The 25,715-nt window shown below is 40.8% G+C and overlaps 1 protein-coding gene across 1 annotated transcript; it reads left to right on the top strand.

Annotated features, from left to right (window-relative positions):
- The first annotated feature begins 1,663 nt into the window (after positions 1–1,663).
- cckbrb (cholecystokinin B receptor b) lies at positions 1,664–24,515 on the top strand. The gene is made up of 6 exons (XM_020089824.2): positions 1,664–1,834; positions 1,919–2,181; positions 10,531–10,782; positions 13,450–13,711; positions 15,392–15,519; positions 17,527–24,515. Exons 2-6 carry the CDS (start codon positions 2,028–2,030, stop codon positions 18,066–18,068), a joined length of 1,338 nt encoding a protein of 445 aa, XP_019945383.1. The 5' UTR covers positions 1,664–1,834; positions 1,919–2,027; the 3' UTR covers positions 18,069–24,515.
- Positions 24,516–25,715: the final 1,200 nt, after the last annotated feature.

Below are 25,715 nucleotides of genomic sequence, written 5' to 3'. Positions count from 1 at the left end.
CACTCATGGGTAAAAACAAAATACGTGACTCTCTGCTAATGAACACCAGCAGGAAACGGAGGAATCAGTGCAGGCTTGGGGGCACCGGCCTCCCTGCTTGTACACACAGACACTCTGATCCAGGTGTATGCATCCTCAGATCAGTCTCATGCGACTGCTGATGTTCTGGTCCCATTAAAACACACACAAACACACTCAGCCACACACTCCACTCCAGCTCCAGAGCCATGTTTGAACAATCGATAACAGGGGTCCAGGAGCCAGGAATCTCCTTCAGCTCGGCTTAGCACTGATGCATTCACTATCCGTTACCCCCTGTCACTGCCTTGTGTTTGCCAAAAGAAAAGTATTTCCGTGACGCTGGCTTCCCGGACTGATGAATTCTCCGGAGCTGCAGTTGTTTATTAGATCCGGAACATAATCTCATTGTGTGTTTACTATAGCTGCAGCAAAGTATTCATATGCTGTAGCAACGAGAGGATACAGGCATGAGCAAAACGCCACACCACAAGTGATTATCTCCAACCAGTCGTCATCAGTAGTGGAACATCAGTAATTAACAAGTCATACCAGTTTGTGATTACTGCACTCAACAGGGAGCACTAGTCTCTCTCCTCACGTTGATTAGCATCCTTACGTGGCTTGTTTATGAGGGGCTAAGAGGCTGTGGACAGGACCTGACCGAGCCGGCTAATTAGAGCGGGAGAAGGATGAGAGCTGGGCTGCTTGAAATAATGGGAGCCATTTGCCGGGAGTCATTTGAGCATTCAGAGGCTAAACCCTTCATTGTCTGCAGCAATAACATGCCTCAGAAAGCAGAACAGTTGAAACCTCCCAATTGTAAAGGTGGTGTGGAAGACACAAACAAGCTTGTAACCTGTCCAGGCTCAGAGCACACATTGAATCACAAGTTTTTGTGAAAGATGGCTTAAGATAAAGTAAGATCATCCTTTAATAGGAGATGAGAATGTTTGTACTCTTGCTGAGGACTGAGACAACCCTGCTGCCCAGAATCTTCCACAATCAGCACAGAGCTTATTGATGAAGACAGAAAGTGCACCCATACACCAGATGGGGGCGACAGTGAGCACCTGCAACCACAACAGGCGCTTTTGTTGAACAAAGCTCTAATAAGGTTTTAATGAATAAGGTTTGTCAGCAGATGTTATTGATATAAAAGAGGAGCAATCAAGAGAGTGTAAAATGATCATGCAATGCATCATGTTAAATTCTCTAAAATTCTCATCAGTCTCATTCATTTAATATGACCCACAATTTTAAAATAGATTGTGAAACCACAAAAAGTGCGTTGGACCTGTCACATCAGAGTTATGGAACATTTCATAGCGTATGTTTGTTTTTCTTCTTCCAAACTGTATCTATAATAAAAGATTCAGTGATATTGTTGCAACAGCATCACAGGTCAAGAGCCGAGATACAGTATCTTTCAGGCTATTTTCTATTTTCCTGTATAAAAAAAAACCTCTTAATGATTGTTCAGGTTAATTTCAGTCTGTGTCCTCTGCGTCTGGCACCACTTAAAAATGTTTAGCAGCAGTTTGCTCAGCACTGATGGTGTGTGTGTACTTTTTCAGTGATGTCCACCCCTCATACACATGCACACACACACACACACACCAGCAGCCCTACATTAGTCCTCCACACTCTGCAGTCAGTCGCTCTCTCCATGTGCTTCACTTGGCAGAGGCGCAGCAGTGCGCCGCGCTCCTCCCTCCTCCCTCCTCTCTCTCCTGGCGCGCACAGATCCTTGATCAACTCGCGTGATGCCAAGTGAGACGCATCTTCAGTACAAGCGGAAAAACATCGGAAATAGGTAAACTAATTATGTTCAGTTTTTCTTTTTTTGTTTTGGACATCGGGAGACAGTCGCTCACCACATCTTAACTCTGCTCACCAGGTGAGATGGGACACGGATGCAGAGAGCGTTATTTGTCACCCCTTTAGAGACCCAGACGAAATTGGACAGAAGCTGTGATTTGAACTCTCTGTAACTCTGAATCCAAAATATGGATCTTTACGCGCAAAATGAGACCTCGACCTCCCCCGAGTGCGCCGGAGCTCAGGCGGATGCGATCCAAGGTAACGGGAGCTTCGAGGCTTCAAACGTCACCTGCGACAACGCCTTCACACAGCTCGTACCTCGAAGTGTGAGGCAGAGAGGTGAGCAAACACACACCACTTCATATTTGTTACCCAGAGGTTTGTTACCCCCCTATACATTCTGTCTGCTGCGTTTTGTAGAAAGTGACCTGACTTAACTTGTGTCCAGCTGGAGATCCAAATGAGGAAAAACTACAGTCCTATATGTTTGACTAGGACTTCCCTTTAAAAATACCACCACTCATTTTCATCAAGACAATTATATCTGCTTATCTCCAAATTCAAATGAGGATAGACTGTTTTTTATGGTTTCACACATTTCTGAAGAAGAGAAGAATTTATGGGACTTCTGCTGGAAAAAAGGACGCATCTTTAAAGTATCTGAGGCTTCTGTAATTCAGTGGGTTATTATATGCTGATGTGCCAGCCTGTCTTTCTCTAAAGGCTTAGTGTGTGTGTGAGAGAGAGAGTCAGGAATCAAATCCTGGTCACACGGGGCATTTATTCATAAAAATAAATACGCTTTATCCTAATCGAGGGTCTGCAGAGTCTTTCGCAAGTCAGTCGCAGGTCACACACAGATCTGAACCTCCCTGGGGAGAAAGTGGTTATTTTGAGCGATATTAATAAAACTGACTTGACTTGAGAAGAAAGAGATTGAACATTAAAGTGCGTCATGGCTCCTGCAATTTCCCTTCAGTCCTTTCTGCACCTGCTACTTTATTAATCAACACTTTCTATTTTTATTCCCAACAATTGGTAGTTGATGAGGTGTGTGTGTGTGTTTGTGAGTGAGTGAGTGAGTGAGTGAGTGAGTGAGTGAGTGAGAGAGAGAGAGAGAGAGAGAGAGAGTGTGTGTGTTTGCTAAACGTGCACAGAAGACAGTGCAGAGATCAAGCACCTTCATTGTGCTTGTGGCAGCTGACAACTGTTCTCAACAATTTCATTCACCGTTAGTCATCCCCACTGCTGTTTGAAATCTTCTATAGATGTCAGTGATGAGTGATATGTGGCACGCAGGCATGATAATGACTTGTGATTCTGAACTAAATCAGAACATCACACTTTACAAACCAAACAAGGATGCATCCAACGTTTGGTGAGAATAGAGCTCAACAGCATGGTTTAAAAATGTTCATCCATAAAATTTGAACCATCCAAGGTAGACTTACCACCAGCTACGAGATTGTGAGAGGATGTTATATGCTGCTATAGAAGCTGCAAGTCCAAATGATATCAGCTATATTTGAACTAAAACTGTTTTATTTGCAACGTCATGGAGAAGTATTACACTGGGGTGGCTGTGGCTGAGGGGGATAGAGCGGTCATCCTCCAACCAGAAGGTCAGAAGTTCAATCCCCAGTCTTCCCATCTGCATGCCAAAGTGTCCTTGGGCAAGATACTGAACCCCAAAACTGCCCAATAGAACATCAAAAAAAGTGCTAGCTATAGAAGCACTGTATGAATGTGTGTGTGAATGGGTGAATGGAAAACTGTAGTGTAAAGCACTTTGAGTGGTCTTCCAGACTAGAAAAGCACTATATAAATACAACCATTTACTACTTATTGGTGGAGTTCGCTTTTACCATGGAAATGTTGATCACAACCATTGAAATCATGTTGGCTAAAATATGATAGTTCAGCATTCAGGGGACTCATTCTTGTCACATCGTTAATATCTTCACCTCTAAAAGGCGATACTTAGAAGTAGAATACGAGATTTGTGCATCTGCTTGGTCTGATGTCATATCCTGTCTGAGGTGAGCACTGATTTACCATTTTTCACACTTATAACTAAAATCAGCAAACATGGCAGTTCGGGGCAACTTGTCTTAGTGATTTCTAGGTATGTTGTCACATTTCTCAAGTAACTCTCTAGAGTCATTCTTAAAGTGGGAGGTTTGTATTATGCTCTATCACAGCAACGTAGATAAAGTACGAGCTGTATCTATTTCAATGCTGTGCTATTAAGTTATGTTTCGCACATATACACTGCTTCAATAACTTCTTTTCATTCAGGCTTATCACTGCCATCTTTCTCTCTATTTTTGCATTTTCTAAGGACCTTGCACCAATCTGAGATCATCATTTAAAGAGAGTAAATGAGCGTGTGTGACCCTTCATAGCTGCTGTCACCATTATTACGCTCGACGTCACTCCACAAATCGATTGCTCGTCTGCCACACCGGCTCATTCTTGTCCATCACGCTGCCGCTCTTTGTCCACGGAGGAAAATGAATCACGTCGCTGTCAGATTTCCATTAACTTTTCACAATACCAGGGATATCAACATGGACTATGTCGCATCATACATTTTTTCTAATCAGTGGAATAGTTTGATACACACAAACATTTAATGCACCATTGTTGCCACGTACATCTTCATCAAGTTGTGAAAAGCATATTTGATGTCCATGATGTCTTCTATGAATCTCTTTGAGGCACGTTCCCAATTTTTATGTGAAGGCAGCTGTAAATTGTCTGAGTATCATCTCAATGGTGCAAAATGCATCCTGTTTGTCATTGATAGTTTTGTAAAATATTTCAAAATTTGAATGTCACTGCTGTGAGATTGTATTCGTGGATGCTCGCATCGAGCCCACACAAGTAGAGAAAAACCTTGTCCAGCTCTGAGGGGAAGCTGTTCTGATTTGGAACAAAGACCTGCAGGCTGTGTGCACTTCATGACACATTTGACTGCCTTGCTGCAGACAGGCATCTGAAGGAGGCACACCTTGTTCACTGCACAAAACAAATGTCAAGAAGTTATCTGGGATGCTGTGCAGTACAATTCATCATACACCAACGGGAGATCATTACTTTGGAGATGATGGTTACAGAAACAAATGAGGGGGTTTAAACAAAGCAAAATCTTGAGTCCCTGAACACAAAACACTTTATTCCTGACAAAAGGCATTTAGACAAAAACATTTTTTTTTAAAAACTGCTTTCTGCTTTTCATACCGCGCCCTCTCTCCCACCACTTCCCTCTGGACTCCATCATCCAGTTTGTTTGTATGTCATTATCTCTGCATCTCACACTCTGGTTTCACGCGGCCTGTTGAGAGTTGAGGTGTTTAATGCGTACCTGTGCTGTGTGCAAAGCAACCACTGCGTTCTTTTTTCCATTCCGACTGCTGTGACCAGAGCCGCTGCCTGTTGTAGCCTGTCAGTCAACAGAAAGTGTTTTTCATTCAGTGCTCCATCGACTGTTTGAGGAGGTGGGGGCACTTGGCTTAGTGGCAAGGTTTGGATGACATTTACCATGCTGGATTAGCCACTATGTCCGTGACATTTACGAATACCTTGGTCTTATAGGATAGAGCCGTCTTTTCTCTGATAGCTGCAGCAACACGAGGGGCCAGCTGGGATAGAGAGTCATACACTGCATATGAATTAAACAGAGAGGGGGGGTTGTAATTTATATAGTCTACAGAATGTCTGATATACTGTGTGAAAGAAAAAAAAAATGAAACCTTAATATTCATGGGTAAAATATGAACCTCATTAATAATTCATCCACTGTTTTTGCAGCATATCTAATAATAGCCTCTGCCACGCTAGTTAACTTTTCACTTGAATTACTTTAATGTTGCTGTTGACGAACCTGCTCACCAGCCTTCATATTGTTGGTAAAATAACAATACTGATGTGTTATGAGTGATGTTACACAAGAGGTGGAAAAGTTGAACTTAACAGTGTTTTCACATATTTACACAAGGTTGTTTAATATGGCAGGCCATAGATAATGAGACAAATATTTTAAAGTTAACGTCAAGGTAATGAACTCATTCCAATGTAAACCATCACTAAACAAAATAATAAAACTAGAATAGTATTCACTGGAGTGCATACACTGGAGTGCATACAGTCCCTTAAATTCAATCAAGCTGCACACACTGATAGACATCAGTTCCCCAAACATGCCTCATTATCACCTCATGAATTATTCCCTGGAAAAATACAATGTTTATGCTTCAGATGTGGAGAAACATTTGCCCCCTATATCACATCCCCCCACCAACATTCATGGAAATCCATTTAGTTTTAATTGTGTAATTTTGCGCACAAATCAATCAACAAACAAGCGTAATAAATGAAAACATTACCTCCATGTGGGAGGTGATAAATAAAATCAACATAAAGTTGGTTACATAGTTTGTGCATTAACTACTGTCACTACTGACAAAGTCTTCATAAAGAACAGATGTGTTTCTCTCAGGTAAAATCCTCGGTCTCGATACACCCAGACCTTCTTTAATCTCGCCTTCAAATCTCCTCCCATGTGCACAGACAATCCATCCAACCCGACCTCACAGACTGGACCTGATCAGTCTTGAGATAGCACTGCATGAAATTATGCATTTAACTACATGCAGATACATTAGACAGATAGCATGTGCAGGAAATTAATATGATGTAAATGAGGTATAAATTGAAGCAGCGTACTCCAATCTGCCTCAATCAGTTGAGGTATTTGCAATAATAAAACCTCTGAAATTTGAATCAGAGTATTTTCCTCTCACATCCTGCAGCTGCTCAGTTCCTCTGGTCTGCAAACAGAGAACATGCTGTAATCCAGAGCCAGTGGTCAGACATCACACTCCACCCACACCTCCAGTGCTGCAGGCTTCCCTTCTGTCGTTTGGCTCTTTGAACTGAAAATAGCACTCAAAATAATTGGTGGACTATAGAGTTAGCCTCTTTCTAAATTTGCATTGAGCCCATAGTTTCATTGCAGTGTGGCTCAGAGTTTGTGGTTGAAAATTAGCTTGAGGGTTGAACCCTGCACCAGCTGCTGTTATAATGAAACTCATCACAGTTCAAAGAATTAATTTGAAATTCTGGGAAATACCTTTATTGTAACTTTATAACTAAGGGGAAGAGTGATAGCACTCTTGTGTCTGCTCGCTAAATATAACTCTGTAACCAGCAGCTGTTTAACATAAGAAAAGTGTAAAAACAGCAATTTGTAATTCTGCAACACTGCATACAGATATGAGACATTTTCGTCTCATTCCAAGCAAAAAATATTAACGTTTCCTAAAACATACATGTATCTCTGATCTGCACAATATCTACTGACCACTAATACTGACCAGCTTCTAAAAGACAGGACCGTTTTGGGAATCATTTGCTTTGTCGTTAGGTTTGTATTCACACATTTGTATTTATACTTCCTCCGACATATTTTATCACATCAGTTAATTCTTGAGCCAAAAACAGAGCATAAGGAGACTGAATATTGGATATATTCATCTTGTGAGCAGACACACAACTTCTAATGTGCCCCCATAATAGCTAAATGTGCAAATGAGAAACACATTAAACATTGCAAGTTGAAAGGTGAAGACGCGTCAATGTCTATATTGTGTTCACAACTTGTTTCTCTGCCTCCAAGTGGCTTAAAAAATCAGTAATTACAAGTTGTGTGCTGGTGAAGCATTGGTATGTAAATGAAAATGTGTGACTGACACAAATGTTTCTGCCCTACACACGAGGATTATAGCAGCTTTTGAAAGTTCTGGCCAGGAGGAAAGAGTAATGGTGCTTAGGGAGTTATCAGTGTTTCCCTCACAGTCAGTGTGCACACAGGAAGGCTAATTAGCTTTGATTAGCCAGAAGCCATTGTAACATATTTCATTTGTCAAGAGCGTGAGAGAAAGTAATAAAGGAGAGAGCGTTGGTTCTCCTCTCTCTCCAATCTTCTGTCTGCACATTTGTTTTACACTCATGCTGATGCACACGTACCCTCACACACAAGCACAGAACTGAACACTATTTTTTGGTTGCAAGCCTGTTCTCGAGGAGAAACCCTGATGTTCCATCTGCAGAACATCACCCACTGGCTACAGATTCTTATTTGCATAGGAGTGTGTGGCCAGATGGTGAAGCCACATGTCATTAGATGGGAAGACTGAATGTGCATGAGTGTCTGTGCATCTGAGAGAGAATTGGGACACACTACATCAGCAGCAAACAATCTAGATTGATAAATACACATCTTGTGTTTACATCGGTTATTTCAATGTATTTTCAATGTCCACAGAAACTTTGCCCCTCACTGAAAACATTATAACATGAGTAGGGACATTTTTTTTAAACTTCATATACAGGACACAGAATTAACATGTGTTACTCTCACTGTTTAAATTGTTACATTTTCATTTGCTACTGGATTAAAATAAGATGCTGGATTTAAAACATTTTCATGATTATTGAGCAAGATTTCATACTAAAGTTTATGAGCATTTTTCCCACAGTGGGCACCATCTTGATTCGCTCTGTCCTGAAACTTCCATCTACCCCTTCGTTTTTAGGGAGTCCTGAATACACTAAGGGGTGTTTAAATGACTGAATGACCACTACCCCTACATCACAAAGAGAAATGGGACACTAGCCATTCTAAGCCACATGCAAAACGATGGAGTAGGGCCCAGTGGTAGGACTAAGGGGTGAAATGGGAAAGGGCTTAGCCTGCAAGTGACTTAGAAACATTTCAGTGTGGCTGAGTGGAGGCAGGAGCTTTGAATCAACCAAGCAACTTGTTGTCTGTCATGACTCTGTCAGGCTCTAAGCTCTTGGATTAAGAGGTTTTTTGGTTCGGATTATGGACTTCTTTTTGGTTATTTCACTTTTACCTGTTTCCTTGTTTACAGATTTGTGTTCATTCTATGTTTCTTGTTTTATTTTGAAATACTGATCTCCCCCATGTTTTTGTTGACATTACTTCCTGTCTTAATGTGTTTCACCTGTTTGTCCTCTACCACCTGTCTCCAGTTTGTCATCAGTTCAGTTTGTATTTAAGTCCTCAGTTCTGTCTTTGTCGAGTCGTCTGTCTAGTTGTGGTCTTAGTCTCTGTCAGTTTTGTCTCAGGTTGGTTTTTTCCTTTGTGTTTTTTCTTGGACAGTTTGAGTTTAGCTATTTGTTTCTTGCTGGACCACCTGCTCTCTACTCAAACTCTAACAATGTCTCTCCGTGTTGTTTAGGAGAATCTAAATCCTGCAGCTGATTTCCCTCTGTCACTTCTTGCCAGAACTCGAGAAGAATTTTGATAAACAGCCAGTCGTGCTGTCAGTGATCTTTTCAGTATGTATTCAGATGGCCTGTGGATGCAACATCTGAAAAGCAGTTTTTCCCCCCTGAAATAATCATCACATGATGACATGAATCACAAGGCTGTGTGTCTGTGTATCTTGTTATATTTCTACTTTTAATCAAGAGTGGAGTGAAAAGGAAATTGGCAGATAAATAAAGCCATAGGTGGTAAAACAACAGGAAAAACAAGATGGAAAATGATTGAAAGTTGTAGATAGACTGTGAATGGAGGCAGCAATGAGTGAAAAAAACACATGTTGCAACAGATCCACGTAGCTGATGTAGTATCATTTCCTTTGAGGAACTGATGCTGGTGTATTTTTCCAAGGATGAAGGCTTGAGTGTGTTTGGTTGCACCTTCTTCTGCAACTGTGTCAGTGAAATTTGAGCATCTGTGTTTGTGTGTGATGGTTTTGAGGTGCACACGAGTGCCTCTAATCCTCAGGATACAGACACAGTCACCCAGCAAAAAGTGTGATGTCTAAGCAGGGGGTTAAGTGAAGATAAGAGAGGAGGCAGATAACATGGACTTTATAGGATATGATCCAGTGGAGCCACTAATGGCTGAAGGCACAGACTATTGGCTTTCTGGCTGCAGGCTGCAACACTTTTTTAAACTCTGTATTGACGACAGGGGACTTGTACGTTGATAGTGAAAATTTATCCACATCAGCTTCAGCTCTCTTGAAATTCCTCCATTTATAGGTAACAGAATAAAAATACTTTTTATGGTGTTTTTCTGGATTTTTTTGTCCAACCAATAGAATGACAGATGTAATGTTGACCAATGAAACTGCCCCGCCCTTTTTGTAGCCTCAATTCTTTGAAAGTGCTGTACTGGCAATTACTATAACACATCCTCCATGGCTTGTACTCTAAATTACATCTTTTATGTAATGGGAGCCCTGTTGCTAGCCACTATAAAAAATTGTCCTGTCTATTTGAAAGACTTGGTGCTTAAAAAAATCCAAGCACAAAAGAAGAGAGCAGACGTTTTACATGTGCACAAAAGCAGCATGAGCTGAAGCTGGAGCGCATAACATCTTTGCAACAAAATACCTGAGTGTAAGTGCACATTGAATTTTGGTTTGGGTTTTGAATGAAAGAATTTCTAAATCTGGACGTGAAATCAAAAGGTCCTGCTCTGAAATTGAAAGACCACACCCTCCTGAATAAAGATAGGTTACTTGATCAATAAACACAGAATGGTTGTATGGACCACAACATAAAGCAGAACTGATGAAGTGGTTCAGTATAAGACGTTCACACTCTAACACCCCCTCTCCTGCTGTCTGTTTCTCTCTGCAACAGATGAGGACCACACGCTGCGGATCCTGCTCTACTCACTCATATTCTTCCTGAGCGTGTTCGGCAATCTTCTGATCATCGTGGTGCTGACTCTCAACAAGCGCATGCGCACCGTGACCAACACTTTCCTGCTGTCGCTCGCCGTCAGTGACCTGATGATGGCCGTGTTCTGCATGCCCTTCACCCTCATCCCGAGCATCCTCAAGGACTTCATCTTCGGAGCTGCCATGTGCAAGATAGTGTCCTACTTCATGGGTGAGAGGAAATGTGTCAGATGTGAAGAACGACAGTAAATATTAAGAGTTTACCAACAGACCTCTGAAAGCTTTGTCACTGAATTAATCACTGTCTCTATACAGTAAAAGAGACTCGATAGTTTATCTTATGTTAAATAGCAGCTTGAAATGTTGGATATGTATATATCTATATGTATAAATCCAACATTTCATTTTGTTGATGCAAGTTTTGATTTTGCATAAGTTTCATCCTCAGAAAATGGCAGCGGACAAATGCAGGATATATAGTGAATAGGAAGTGACTGCAAAGCCCAGATAACTGTAATAATGGTTTAATCAAATATTCACAGAACCTTTTTAACTCAACTTAATGGTCATCTGTTTTTAAATTGGATGAACTTTAGTGAACAAAGTAAATAAATCACCATGTTCTGTTAGTTATGTCTTTAATCAGGTTATAATTGCCTCCTCAGCTCTAATTAAAGTGTCATTATGCAAAATAATTATCAAACATTATTCTAATGTTGTTGTGACATTCACTGATTCATTGAGCCTTTTGACACATTTACTAAATTACAAATCATGTCACAGGATAGTTTCAGTATATTAACACAATTAACATATTTAATTGATAATGGGTTTGACCAACCAGTTTCTGAGGTCGGTGTCCTGTTGGTCACCTGAGCTGTTTTAAGAGAACAACACAACAGTTGAATCTTTATTTAACATGATTGAGATGCACTTGTGGAAAGGGCTGATATGAAAACGCTCTTCTTTGACAAAGCACAGCAATATGTATCTTCTGAGATCTGCACAATGTGATATATGTTTCCTGAGCCATTTATAGCAGAAACTCTTTCAGAGGAATTGGCTCTCTCTGCTCTATGCAGCTCAGTCACATTTCAGTCCTTTGTGGTGCAGCACTTACAGACAGGGGGTCAGTCGCCCTTTAATGGAGGTGAGAAAGCATTTCTATCAATGGGAATATCAGTCAATAGAAAAGGCATATTTGAATTAATTATTTTGAAGATTAATTCAACTTAAAATGCCTGGAAATCGTAGGGTGAGACGCACATGTTGATATTTATTTGCACTAAGAAAGCTATTTAAAAAAACTAAACAAATTATTATTAATATTACATCACATTTTAATATCCACATCCATCCTGTATCTCCATAGCAACACAAGAATCCTGGCAGATAACTGGTTAATTGACATTCATTATAGGAAGTGTAAGTTAACATTTAAAACACTGTTAACTGAATGTCTTCGGGTTCAAAACAGTTTAACACAAACAATTCAAAGATGTTAGTTGTGAGAAACTGTCATGAGCATACTAAACAAAGTAATCAGCTAATTAAATAATAATAAAATAAAATCACCTTAGTTACATGGATTAGTCATGTGGATGCTTGCATCTGCATGGAGGCATTCTATAAAAACATTGTGTAAATAAGCAAGCAGTTTTCTAATTATGGAAGAAAGGTTTGCAGAAATCATAGCAACAGCAGTAATGGATCTCTCCTCTGCAGACATTAAGCCACAGTTGGTAAAGATAAAATGTAGTGTTGAAAGTTCTTTCACAGTTTTATATAAATCACTACTGTCTTTCATCTCCCAGTATATATATATTTTTTATTCTGTTAAATAGAAACACACTTTTGAAAAATCTGTCTGACTATCTGATAAAACATGGGCTACACTTCTGCAGCTGGGAACTCCATTCAGCTCCTGCATTGATTTATTTCACTTGTTAACCTAAAGTGCAACAGCCCCTGGAACAAGTCACAGTCTATTCTCCCACCACCTATTCACCACTGCACTGGGGAAACTATAGATCTCCATTAATCAGCTCTACATCCACAGACCATTATCATTATCATCATCATTCTTAGGTGATTTTATTTGATTCTCAGTGGAATGTGTTTGTGGTCTTTACCTTAAAAGCAAAACCTCAACATAACAAGTAAATAAAAGAAATACCATGCAACAAATACTTGATGTTGAGTAAATATGATGTATGAAAACAATTAAAATGAACAAGACCAGAATCGATCGTTGGGATGCTGCTGAAAGAAAAGCCAAGAAAAGTGAGATGTGAATAGAAAAGGTCAACTAACTAAGTCAAGCACAGGGAGAGTCATCAAGAGGATGCACTGAGTGAAGGTGCAGACAAACCTCAGGGAGACACTGTTGGCTGATTGGTCTTTGCTTCAGTGGTGTTTGTTCTTAAGCTTCTCTACAGGTACAGACACCACAGGGTCCTGACTCTCTCTCTCTCACACACACACACACACACACACACACACACAAACTCGTTCAGTTTGTATTCTTGTTGAGGACGTGGTAAGAGGGGTAAAGAGTAATTTCCCGTCTCGCCCTGTCAGGATGGAGACGGTAGATTGGATCAGTGGCCGAAGCCGACATGATTTCCTGCACCACAATACTCAGATAACCATCCTTACCTTGCCGCCTCACATTTGATTCATCTGTAAGCACGTATCCACAGATGATTCTGTTCTTAGCCATCACATCAACAAACATGTTTTTGTTACTTTTTATTACTGATCCAAACTCCGACCACTGAGCGGTATTAACTTTTCATTCATCAATATTGAAGGCATCTGGGAACAGACATGTATGTGCACTTACTTTCTAAATGATCTGTTTCTAATTTCTCTTCAGGCATATCAGTGAGCATCTCCACATTTAGCCTGGTTGCCATAGCAATTGAACGCTATAGTGCTATCTGTAACCCCTTGAAGTCACGAGTGTGGCAGACCCGGTCCCACGCCTATCGGGTGATCGCTGCCACATGGGTGCTGGCCTTCATCATCATGATCCCCTATCCAATCATCAGTCACCTGGAATCTTTTCAGCGCCCCGACAACACCACAGCGCACCAGTGTCGCCACAAGTGGCCTCTGCCGATCGCCGAGCAGACCTGGTGAGTGGCTCTAGAGTGGCGTGTGTTTGTATTCTGTATTGTTCGATAGTTTAACTGAAACAATGGAAAATAATAATATTGATGATCATACTTTATATAGCAACTTTCAAAACACTGTTGCAAAGAATTTTACAAGTTAAAATTGAAGAGTTGAAGACAAACAATAGGGAACAATTATAAACAGTCCAAAGATCCCAGAGCATCTGGACAGATGTGTAAGAATAATAGTGTTATATACGAGAAAAAAGAAAAGATAAATTGGAATAAAATATTCTAAAATGATTAGAGACAGAAAAAAATACTACATGTGGTGCAAGGTTTAAAAGTTCTTCTTTTAAAGTTGAAGGTAAATTCCTGAGTCCTGAGAAAGCACACTTGTAAAAATGTATCATTAAGAGGGGTTTACAAGAGGATAAAGAGTCTGTCAGACAGATCTCCTCAGGGAGGTTGTTCCAAAGAGTGGGAGCCCTGACAGAAAAGAGCTGCTCACCCCGGGTCCTCTGCAGCCGAGACTGTGGAACATCGACTGGAATATTGAATTTGCCTTTTCTTCAGTCAGTTGCTTTTAAAGCTTTAAATCAGATTTGACTTTGTCGTTCTAGAATAGTAGAACAGAAGCACAGACAAGCCAAGTTACTCATTAATGTCAGTTACACAACATCTGTGTTCATTAATTGACATTACAAAACACACACACACACATACACACACACACACAGGCTACTTTAATGTCGGCAGTTTATTTAACCTGCTTGTCTTTGGACTGTGGGAGCAAAGCAGACAAAACCCACGCAGGCACAAAGAAGGACATCTAAACTCCACACATACAGGACCCAGTCAAATCGGTGTTCAAAGCCCCGGGACCTTCTGGCTTCGATTTGATGGTGCTAACCGCTAGAGCATCGTGCCGCCCTGACCTAACACAATCAACTGAAAGATTCTAAAATGAAAAGTGAAAGTGGTGGATGAAGTAGTCCATCATACAAAATACAATGAAGATGATGCAGACATTCCCGTCAGATTGTAATTGCCAACTTTATACGAACTAATAACAACAAACAGCACAGTTGCTGTTTATCTTTTAATTCACTGAGCTTTTCATCAGTTTAACACCAACAGCCGACGACAGCACATAAAATGCAACTTACCATAAAACTTGCAGTCAGGTCATCCCTCTTGTTTACCGTCCCAGACCTTGTTGTGTGGACAATGTGCCGTCTCATTCCAGATAAACCTTAAATTAACCTGGAGCCTCTTTTTAGCACCTCTATCTTTTTTTATGGAAATGGCAGATGTACAGCGCAGATGGAGTTTTGCTGTGTTTTTGTTTTGGACTTAGGATGGAAAGAGCTTCAGGGTAATTTTCAGTATCTTTGTGTATTTTTGAACAGCTGAAAATCATGACTTTGGATGTGTGTGTGTATTTTAGTGCCTTTGTCGTATCTGACTTCAGCGGGTGTGTAAATCTACACATGGGCACTAGACCCTGTTTGTGTCTCCAATGAGCGTAAACCTCAGGACGAAAGAATGTCCCTGCCTATATGAATAAAACAATCTTGTGATAATGATAAAAAGAGTATAACATTTATATTAAAATATCAAATATTACATATGAATGGTGAATGTTGATGTAATTTCTTTAAAAAATTGGCTTAGTTCCTTCTCTCGTCTCTCTTTTAGGTACATTCTGCTCCTGCTTGTGCTGTTCGCGATCCCGGGGGTGGTGATGATTGTGGCTTACGGCCTGATCTCCAGGGAACTTTACAGAGGCATCCAGTTTGAGATGGGCCACAAGAAAAACTCTACTGGTGAGGCGATGCACCACACGTGGAGAAAGGTTGCAGAGGGAGTGGCCAAACGTAGAAAATAATTACACAGGTTAACTCCAGCATGACTGTTGTCATTGTGACATGTAATCGAAGCTAAGTAACTAAGGCAACTTAGCTGGGGGCATCCTTTTTTTAAATTGAAATGATCAAAAGATACCAAAAGATAACTGGTATAAAGTGACACTATATTAAGCAAAGAGGATTTTCAACTGAGACGTGCCAAAATTTTAATTTCTAACTCTCCTTGACAACAATCTTCAGCTTGTCTTTCAGTGTACAGAGCACAAAGCACCATACACACAAATGCTGTATTTACTAGATTACATTAAATGACTGGATAACCTAAACAATCCCCAGAGGGACTTTTGCTGCACAAATGACAAAAGACATCAATTCTGTTCAGATGCTACGCTGCTGAAAAACAGACCTTTTTTGACTGTTTTGTCAAAGGCCTTTCTAGATAGGATGCAACAACAGAAATACTCTGAAACCCCGTTTTTCTGTGCGGAAGCGAGCAAAGCCTACCCGCAGCACAGTGAGCTCTCAGGCACTAATGAACACCAATGCAGAGAAATTAAGCCTCCAACCAGTGAAGAACGCACAACGGTGGAAAAGCTGGTTTCTGTGTTTCCCCAATTATGTGTTGCTGAGACCTCTGGAGGAAAGTTCAACCATGAAAACCCATTTTGAGTCAAGTGGAATGTCAGATGATGTAGTGTACTGTAATAAGAGAAATGTTTAAAGAAAACCACAGAAAACTCCGTCTAATTTGCTCTGAACTCAGCAGCTACATTGCAAATCACTTTCTATCTGAAAAGGTAGAAGGTAGAGATACAACAAATAAACTATATAAATGTACCTAATCAATACATTTTTCCTATTTCATTTTAATTATGTTACAATCATTTAACTGTTGAGTCAAATTATGTTTCACTTGACGATCACAAAAATGTCATCACACCATCGACTCAACTCCTTTTTGTTTCGTTTTTTTGATTTATGTTAATGAGGAGGAATTTCATTTTAATCAGGAGGATTCCATTAGCCCCACAATCAGTGTGATGTGTTCAGGTTAATTGTAACATAACCTTTAGTGGACAGTGTGATCAGGATGGATGACAGCGGCCTGGAGTCTGTTTGCTGGGGCTCCATTAGAGGATGGAACTGGCTGGCAGCTGCTGGCCTGGACATCACCATCTGTTTGGTCTATGAGAGAGAAATAGGCTGCCTAAAAAAAGAGCTTGAGAGACAAGCATATGGGGGGGGGACAGGAAATTAGGCGGGAAAGGATAACACGTGTTTTATTTAATCCAGGCACGATTTAGCAAACACACTCTCTCCACAGCACCACTTCCTGTTTGTATTCGCTTGCTTGAGGCCTCTTATTACTGCATCAGCGTGCTTTGTGCTCTGCAGGATTACAACAGTTTTTATCAATAAACTCCCAGTCCCAGTCTCTCCCGGTCAATCAGAACAAGTTCGAGCAGATTTTCAAGTGCAGGCTCTGGTCACTCAAATCAATTCAATGCCTCACATCAAAGCTGGTTAGTGTTCATCAGGTTGTGGATTTTATTTCCTGTGGATTTTCTTTTCACAATAGGATCAAAACCAATTATGTTGTTGTCATGATGATCGCATCTGTGCCGAGCGTCAGACACGCCCACTGTCAAGCATTAACACATTATGTATATACATGTGAGTGCCAAGTTAAACTTTGTTGTACAAAGGTAGTGCTAGTACATACTGCATTTTTGTAGTACAAGTAGAAGCTGAGATAAGTACCTCAAATACTGACAAATCCTTTTGTATATCTAAACTCATGATTCAAGTTTTTAGTGATGTGCAAATGTGTCCAAAAATTGGCCATGACTGACAGCTTCATTAATACTTCAGGCACAGATCCTCCCATCTCTTCAATAATGTGGGTAGAGTTCATCTGGCTCCAAATTCACAGATATCTTGTCCTCTGTCACTCTGCTCTTACAGATGTGAAAAATGGCCTGACCTCTACTGTGTCTTCTGGGAGCGATGATGGAGACGGCTGCTACGTTAATGTCGTCCAGCGGCCACTCGCCATGGAGATGTCCACCATGGTTGCATCGGGCCGGTCGGTCAAGGCAGAGCGGCCACGCAGCAACACATCTGAGGCCAAGCTGGAGGCCAAGAAGCGAGTCATCCGCATGCTGGTGGTCATCGTTGTGCTCTTCTTTCTCTGCTGGATGCCACTGTACTGTGCCAACACGTGGCGGGCTTTTGACGACATCTCTGCCACGCATGCCCTCTCAGGGGCCCCGATCGCTTTCATCCACTTGCTGTGCTACACCTCGGCCTGCGTTAACCCAATCATCTACTGCTTCATGAATACACGCTTCCGCAAAGCCCTGCTCGCCACGTTCTCGTGCTGCGCCACGCCTTGCCGCCGCCGCCGTCGTCATGGGCTACGGGACAATGAGGAGGATGTTATGGCAACGGGGGCGTCCATGTCTAAGTTCAGTTACACTACAGTCAGCACCATGGGAATCTGCTGAGGCAGATGAATGCAGGCGCAGTCCAGGACAGACAGTTACTACGGCAACACAGCACCCCACATCCTTTTACTTTAGGTCAACTCTGCGCTCGTCCCCCCGAGATGTGATGTGGAGTGAAAATAAAAACAGGCCGTGTGATGTAGCTGTGCAGAAGTTGCTCATGTGAGTGTGAGTAAAATGATGTAGGGATTACTTAATGATACCCCATCTCACAGTCTAAATACCTTCATAGTTATATTAACAAAAGCACAGAAACACAGCAGATGGTTCTCTCCTCACAGAGGACCAAGGCAAACGCATACGTGTGTGTGTGCGTGCGTGTGATGCTCGTGCAGAGGAAATGAGCAGCGGTGAGCTGTGTGATATGTGGGGGACGCACAACTGTAGCCATTAAAATCTTTTTATTGTTTGCTGTCAGTTGTTAGTGTTAATCTGTGTTAATGATGGTTAGCAATTGCCTTGTGGACTAAGTGCCTGCTACTAAATACTACGTTATGTTTGTCTGCTGTTGATTTGCCTCACTCATTACAGGCCATCGTAAATACAGGAGAGGAAATGAAGTCGAGTTTAAACAAAATGAAAGTTCTACACGTCTGCGTTGATTGCAGAAAGAAAAACTCCAGAGGTATAAACTGTTTACAGAACAGGGAGAGTGTTGATGCCTTGTGCTGTGTTCGTAAGCTGTGATGTTAGTCATCTTATTGTAGTTTTCAGATTCTTCTGAGTATGCTGCAATGCTTGTTGTGTCCTTGCCACTGGCCACATATGAACTGGGTCTCTTCCTCATATTAGGTTCTCACGGCTGAAGATATTAAACCAGTGCAATCACATCTGAGTGATGATAAGAGACTACTCAATGAACCCTACATTGTTTTATTCCTGATACCATGAGAGAAACTCCATGAACTCCCCTGAGTACAAGAGAAAAGACCAAAAGTACGAGTTTTAAAAGATAATCTGATGTTATAAGAGACAATTGTTGCCAATGAACACAATGGACACTTATATGTGTAGGCAGACAGTATATTTTTTATCATAACAATTGACAGTAGCTTTACCACCAAATATTAATGTAATGTAATATAATGTTTTTGTAATATAATGTATAAAGTTCATGGTATTAGTAGATTGGAGCTTAGAGCTGCACACTGCAGAAACAACCCACCACAGCTACCACGTCCGACAGCACCAGCCATTACCTCTGTAACTAAAATATAATATGTCAATGATATTTTATTGTGACACAAAAGTCAAGTAAATCTAAATTATTGTAGAAAACAATTGCAGACTCAAAAAATGATGCATTCTACCATAAGATTTGCATAAGTAGCCTCATTCATTATAAATCTGTAGTTTGAATTTGCTGTTAATGTTATTGCATTTCAATGACTGAGTTTCTTTGTCTTTCTCTTTGCATTCTGAACTTTGTGAAGACAAACCTTTTACTTATTATTTTAATATACTGTACCACGCAACTCATTAGACTCATAATGATACAATATATGACCTGAACATGAGGCTCAATCAAGACGCCACGTGTCCATGTTAATTCTGTTGTACAGTAACCTGTGTGTGCAGTAAAATGTTACCATTGTGTTATCATATATGTTCTGTATGACACCATTGAAGAGAGATTTTTGTGCACAGTAAGTTCTCTGCAGCCTAACAGTGCATTTTGAGGACACGAGGATCAAGCTCCTGCAGCATTGGGAATAAGTTCAGTGACTTGTTGCTGTTGAGCTCACCTGCAGGTTAAAGAGAGACAGCCAGGTTTCAAAGGTCTCTGGTCGTCAGGCCCCGGTGAGCACGGCTGACTCTGACTGCCTCCCGCAAACACACACACACACACACACACACACACACACACACACACCCAACTCACGTCGCAGTAATTGTGTTACAACCTCAACCCTGCCAGGCTGAGAGGATGAGCATATTTTTCTGAGTGCACCAAAGCACAATGCTGTCACTCTCTCAACTATAGATGTATGAGCTGCACTTGTGGGAATTTGTTTTTTGAGAAATATTCTATATCAGTCTGCAGCTTTTGTAGTTTATTGTGTACACTGTCCCCTTTGTGTGTCAATCATACTGATGTATTACTGCAGGAGACTACATGCATGGAGCTTCATCAGCAAAAACCTCATTTTGTGCTCTAAAAAATTTGACATAAAATTTTATGTGCTAAGTAATCTGCTACTCCTGTTTCTATATAATAACATTTAAAATAATAATGTCTGTGTGTTTGTATTTGACTCACACATCTCAAGAACCATTCGTCTTATTGGCTTCACGCTGTGAATGTGAATTCAACGGCCCGAGGAAGTGCAGTGTTGAATTTTCTGCAATTAGGACACATTATACTACTCAGTGACGTTGTCGATCACGTCAACAACAGTTTTCCAGTTCAGGGTTCGTCGAGCTTCACTGAACTTTGAATCAACAGGTGAACAGTTCTTTGTGCAGCAGCAGGTTTGTTCAGACTGAGTCCTGCAGCCGGTCTTCACTTGCTGCAGCTCAGTTACTGCAGGTCACTTTTGCAGTTTCAGACAGAAAGCTGCAACCAGTATTAACACAGGCCAAGCAAACAGCACATTGAGGACTGGAATAATTTGTCCAATGCAGTGACTCAACCTGTACAACCTGCACACGTGTAACATAGAGAGGAGAACAGACTAGAGCTCCATTGTCTAAACACCAGACACACACTCATTGAGCTGCTGATGTTGTCTCGAGGCTTGATGGCCTCTGTGCAGATTAATGCAGGGGGACCAGGCTTTTGTCTGTATGGCTTTGATCTTAAATATACTCATAAAAGCACATTGGTTTGGGATTGTGATTGACAGGCTGTGTTTTTTTCAAATTGAATTGCCTGCCTGATCTATCAGTCCCATTGTTACATTAGGAAAAAGCAGACATTACTTACTGCGGCAGAAGTTCTGCAGTAAATCACAGACGTATTTATGTGACCGCTTGTGTTTCCCAGATTGAAAAATACTATAACGCAGACGTCTGAGTTGTTGTTTATGAGTGACACTTGCAGTGTTTTGTTTTTTTCTGTAAAGCTGCCAGAGGCTGAGTTCTCTGAGGGATCACAGAGGCTGTCTGACATTATGACTTGTTCAACAGAGTATACTACAGATTAAACTGGTTATCATGTACTCGCTCACAATCAGTTACAGATATGCCACCTAATAAGTTTTGTTTCCATCTACGCAAAATTAATACTGGCCACGAAAATATAAATACTGTAATCACTAAATTCTCAGTAGATAGTGGTTGGATCTTAATGAGAATACAGATTTAGGAAACAGGAAATAGGTAATAAGTAATTGCTTTTAATGCTTCAGCTGAATGTGTATATTTTAGGCAACTGTTAGCTAACATGTTAGCCATAAGAAAACAGGGACAATATGCTAATGTTGTGTTTTATGCTCATAACTCTGCCCCAAAGAGAAGTCAAGAAAAAACCTTTTAAGGTTGGAGGTGCACAAACTAGTTCCAACCACCAACTGATGATGGGGCATGTCAGAGTAATTACAGGGCATAACAATTAAAATCCCATTTGCCTCCACTGTATTGCAATGTGATCAGGAAACTCAGAGGCAGGAACACAAAACCAAAAATACCAGCACAGCTGGATCAGTACATGTATAGCTGTGAAATGTAACGTTTTTTGTAGTCGGTTGATCCAAATTATAAACATCATCAATACATACTGACCTTGTCAGTGTTGCAGGAAGTATAAACCTCTGATGTAAATTATTTATCGTTTAATGCTATAATGTATAGGTTACAAAAACATCAAAAACAAAGGTTTAAGTGTACTAATCGATATCAAAGATTCTCCTCATTGTTAATCATCAACATCAGTCATCAATCATGTTGAGCCAAGACAAAGAGTTCTAAAAACATGATAAGACCTTCCTCACTCTTCTGATTATCATGTCTCTGTTGCTGCATGCACCTCCCTCTCCTCTCCTCACAAAGCTGTCACTGGTTATGCTGAGTAATTTCTCCACTTCCACCTTCACCTCCCCCTCGTTCTAGCTTCTTACCACAATGCTTTACGATGACATTGCTTTAGCACTATATGTGCCCGTATCTCAGTGAAATGTGTGTAGGGCTCTTGGGCGCATAATTGGTTTCCGTGCTGGAACTCTCACCGCTGCTCAGACTGAAGAGCACAGCCCATTCCTCCAAATAAAAATGCAACCATTTGTCACAATGCACAATGTCAGTGACGAAGAGTGTGGCTGTGGTCGGTGGCAGTGCTGCTGCTCAACGATAACGATGTTGTCCCCAGGTGTTAAAAAGAAAGATAGAAGAAGGGATGGCAGTTTAAGTGGCGTTGTAATTGTTATATGTGAGCAGAGCTGAAGTTTGAGGAGCAAATTTGCTTTTAGTTTATAGCACTTCCAGATGCTAAACAATCTGTTTAGCATAAGATGATTAGATGACAAAGATTGAATATAATCCATTTGGCTTTAGGTTTCACTGACATTTGTTTTTTTTTTAGGAGACAGGGTTGTGTGAGCATTGCAGTGTCTCTCATTAATTGATAATGCAGAAGCTTTCTGTGTTAATTGCACTTTTGTAGTGAAAATTCACAACAAATGTCAAGAGGTTCGCAATTTATCGAACTACCAATTATACACAGTGAGTTTGGGGCTTTCAGGATCCCTGGAGCTCTGCAGTCTCGGGACAGCCGCCAGCTTCACCAGATTTATTACTTGTAGACATTTGCTGATAAAATGAAGAGCTCATATTTGGCAGAACAAAGGTTTCATTGTCCCTTGAAAGAACTAGGGGGGAGGGGAATAGAAATACACTGTAGCCTATTTTTAAAGCTGCCACAAACATCTTTGCTATTGAGTCATCAAGATGAACAGATCTGGCAGCTCTCGGGCACATGCGCAGCAGTTTGCATCGTGAGTTATGTTTTAATGAAGTCTTCAGAGTTGTAATGTAATGAAGACAAATCAATCGTTTCAGCCGTCATATCATTATGATCCATGTGGACTGGGAGTCATATTGTGGAACATGATGATGAGGATTTAAGATGGAGGGATTTGAAAGTTCAACATCTGGGTATCGTCTCATTAGTGCTGTTGTTTACCGTCTCTTGGTGGATTTTGTATTAGTGTAGCCATCTTGTTGTGGATGTGTTGAGACACAAAAGCTGTCTTTCGCAAGAAGCCAATATAAATTGGCTTCCATCTGCTCCATATCTGTGCACGTACCTGCTCACATATATTATTGTTAAATATGCTGTAATTGTACCAAAATCAGGTGTTAGTAGTACGAAATTCAATATTCTCTTTTAATATTTGCCGAGTGATGAAGGAATTAGGAGCTGATTTTGCTTTTCAGTGACATGGAGCAGTGTGCCATGTTTCTTAGCAGCTTGTACAGGCCGTAGGCTCGTATGGGATGAGCAGGGATAAAGGCTTAGAGAAGCATACAAGGGCAAATTTATTACTCGAATGGTCAGAGTTGACAGGCCACCATTGCCTTAAGTGTGTTTTGAGTGTACAGTATCTGTGTGTGTGTGTGTGTGTGTGCGTGCGTGCGTGCGTGCGTGCGTGCGTGTGTGTGTGTGTGTGTGTGTGTGTGTGTGTTTGTACAGTGTGTTCTTCATACATTTACTGTGTATGCATGAGTCACTTTTGTTTGAGGCAAAGCAGAAGATGAAAGCATTACAACAGTGTTGTTTCTCCATCCATAGAAAAGAGTTTGGGCAAGCACTCTGGATACTGACATATTCAGGGTTGGCTTGACATCGTCAGACGTCTGTGGGTAAACGCTAATGAAATGGGGGCTTGCTGCAGCAATAATCAGTGGGAGATATTCAATGTGATTTTTCTTGGCTGCTTTCCATGTGTCTTTGACGAGTACGTTCGTGCCGCTATGACGCTGCTAGGCCTTTGGTGTTTACATGTGGTTTGGAATGTGTGATTTTCCGTTCTGGTGAGTGCTCTGGATGGAGGAGGTTCAACAGGTCTACCTCCCTTATAACAGCAAAGATTCATTGCTATTATGATTGTTGTCAAAGTCATTGTTTATTGCTTCTGACTTGACAGACCGGAGAGTCTGCTATCCGTCGCTACATTTGTATATTCTATATATGGGGAGTGTGTGTGTGTGTGTGTGTGTGTGTGTGTGTGTGTGTGTGTGTGTGTGTGTGTGAGAAAGTGCCAGAACCAGTAAGTATAGAACATAAAGAATAGGCAGATTTTTGTGGAATTAGTGGCATATGATCTTTGAAGTATTATGCTGACTAATGTGGCTTATTAAATTATCTCTCTCTCTCTCTCACACACACACAAACACACACAGAAACTGTTTAATTGTCTTTGTACAACTGGGTGATTATCCAGCTGGTGATTTGCTTTTGTTTTTGTGTGTAATGTTATTCGATTCTAATAAAGTCTCTATGTCAAATTGTACCAACTATTCTCATTCAGCCTCTATATGACTTTGAAATGCTGCTGCACCTGTACAAAGTAAGATATTATCATGCACTGTGGATGCTTTTTATTTGTTCAAAGTCCCACTCCAGTAGTTGATCACACCCCTTAAAGTATTTTCCTCAAAATAATATATTCATAGGGTTTGTCGTGAAAATAAAATCCACTTGTGGCCTGAATATGTCCAAAATGCAACTCTTCACGTTGGATCCTTATTTCATGGCTAGGATGTATGAATATGCTCATGTTGCTCTGTCTGCACCTCCCATTTCTCCATCGTCACAGCTCTCCTGCAGTTGAGGAGCCACACCAACATCACAATCCTTGTCTTTAGACTGGCATTTGGTTACTGCAGAGTTAGGGTGGAAATAGCCAGGCGCAGTTTAAAAACCTGCACCAGTCATTCATCATCTGACTTAGTCTCAGCTCTTCTAAAGAATGTTTATCTTTCTCTAGGGCAGGTTCCCCTGAATCGAAAAAATTTAATGTAAAACATTTGATACTGACTAAAAAAGATTAGAGAAAAAGTTTTGAAGTTGCAAAAGGAGAATATGTAGGTTTTTGACAGTAAAGTATGAAACGATGCAGAAATTCAATAAAGTAAAGTGCACAGACGTTGCCACCGACCCATTCTCTTGCTTACTTGGAAGTCGTGCCTCATGGTCTTAATGGAATCAAAAAGCAAACTAAACGTTATCTCACAGATTCTCTTCACATAGCCCTTGTAGAGCTCCATCAAAACACCAGCAGCAGATGCAGCACATAAAATGTAAATATATTTATATCGTGTCCTTTAAATTAACCACTTTGTCTTAATGCACAATAAAATATACAAAAACCTCAACAAAAGCATTCCATCACTGAAGGACAACGGAGGAGCAGACATGTTGGGCTGCATTCCCTTCCAGTTATCGACTGACATGTGTTGACAGTATTGTAATAGTTACAGATAACAATATGTAAGAAGGGATACCCACTGCAAACATATAATATAATGTAGACAGTACGGTCCTGTGTAATGGGTGATTATTGATCAAGGGAGTACTTGTTATCAATACTGCGGCTGGGTTGAGGATTAGCACTGCCAAGCTACTCATGAATGGACGAGCAATCAATCTCAAAATCAATGTGGTGTTAGAGGGATTGTTTCGACCTGTGGATATTGACAAAATAATCT

The sequence above is a fragment of the Paralichthys olivaceus genome, chromosome 10 (genome assembly GCF_024713975.1).
Source record: "Paralichthys olivaceus isolate ysfri-2021 chromosome 10, ASM2471397v2, whole genome shotgun sequence".
Lineage (NCBI taxonomy): Eukaryota > Metazoa > Chordata > Actinopteri > Pleuronectiformes > Paralichthyidae > Paralichthys > Paralichthys olivaceus.
The sequence above is the reverse complement of the archived record's forward strand: the minus strand, read 5'-3'. Positions and strand labels throughout refer to the sequence as shown.

Bases quoted from the DNA above. Each gene is read 5' to 3' on its own strand.
- cckbrb (XM_020089824.2), top strand. From the start codon at position 2,028: ATGGATCTTTACGCGCAAAATGAGACCTCGACCTCCCCCGAGTGCGCC. The intron at 10,783-13,449 runs GTGAGAGGAAAT...ATTTCTCTTCAG, and splicing joins GATAGTGTCCTACTTCATGG to GCATATCAGTGAGCATCTCC. The intron at 13,712-15,391 runs GTGAGTGGCTCT...TCTCTCTTTTAG, and splicing joins CCGATCGCCGAGCAGACCTG to GTACATTCTGCTCCTGCTTG.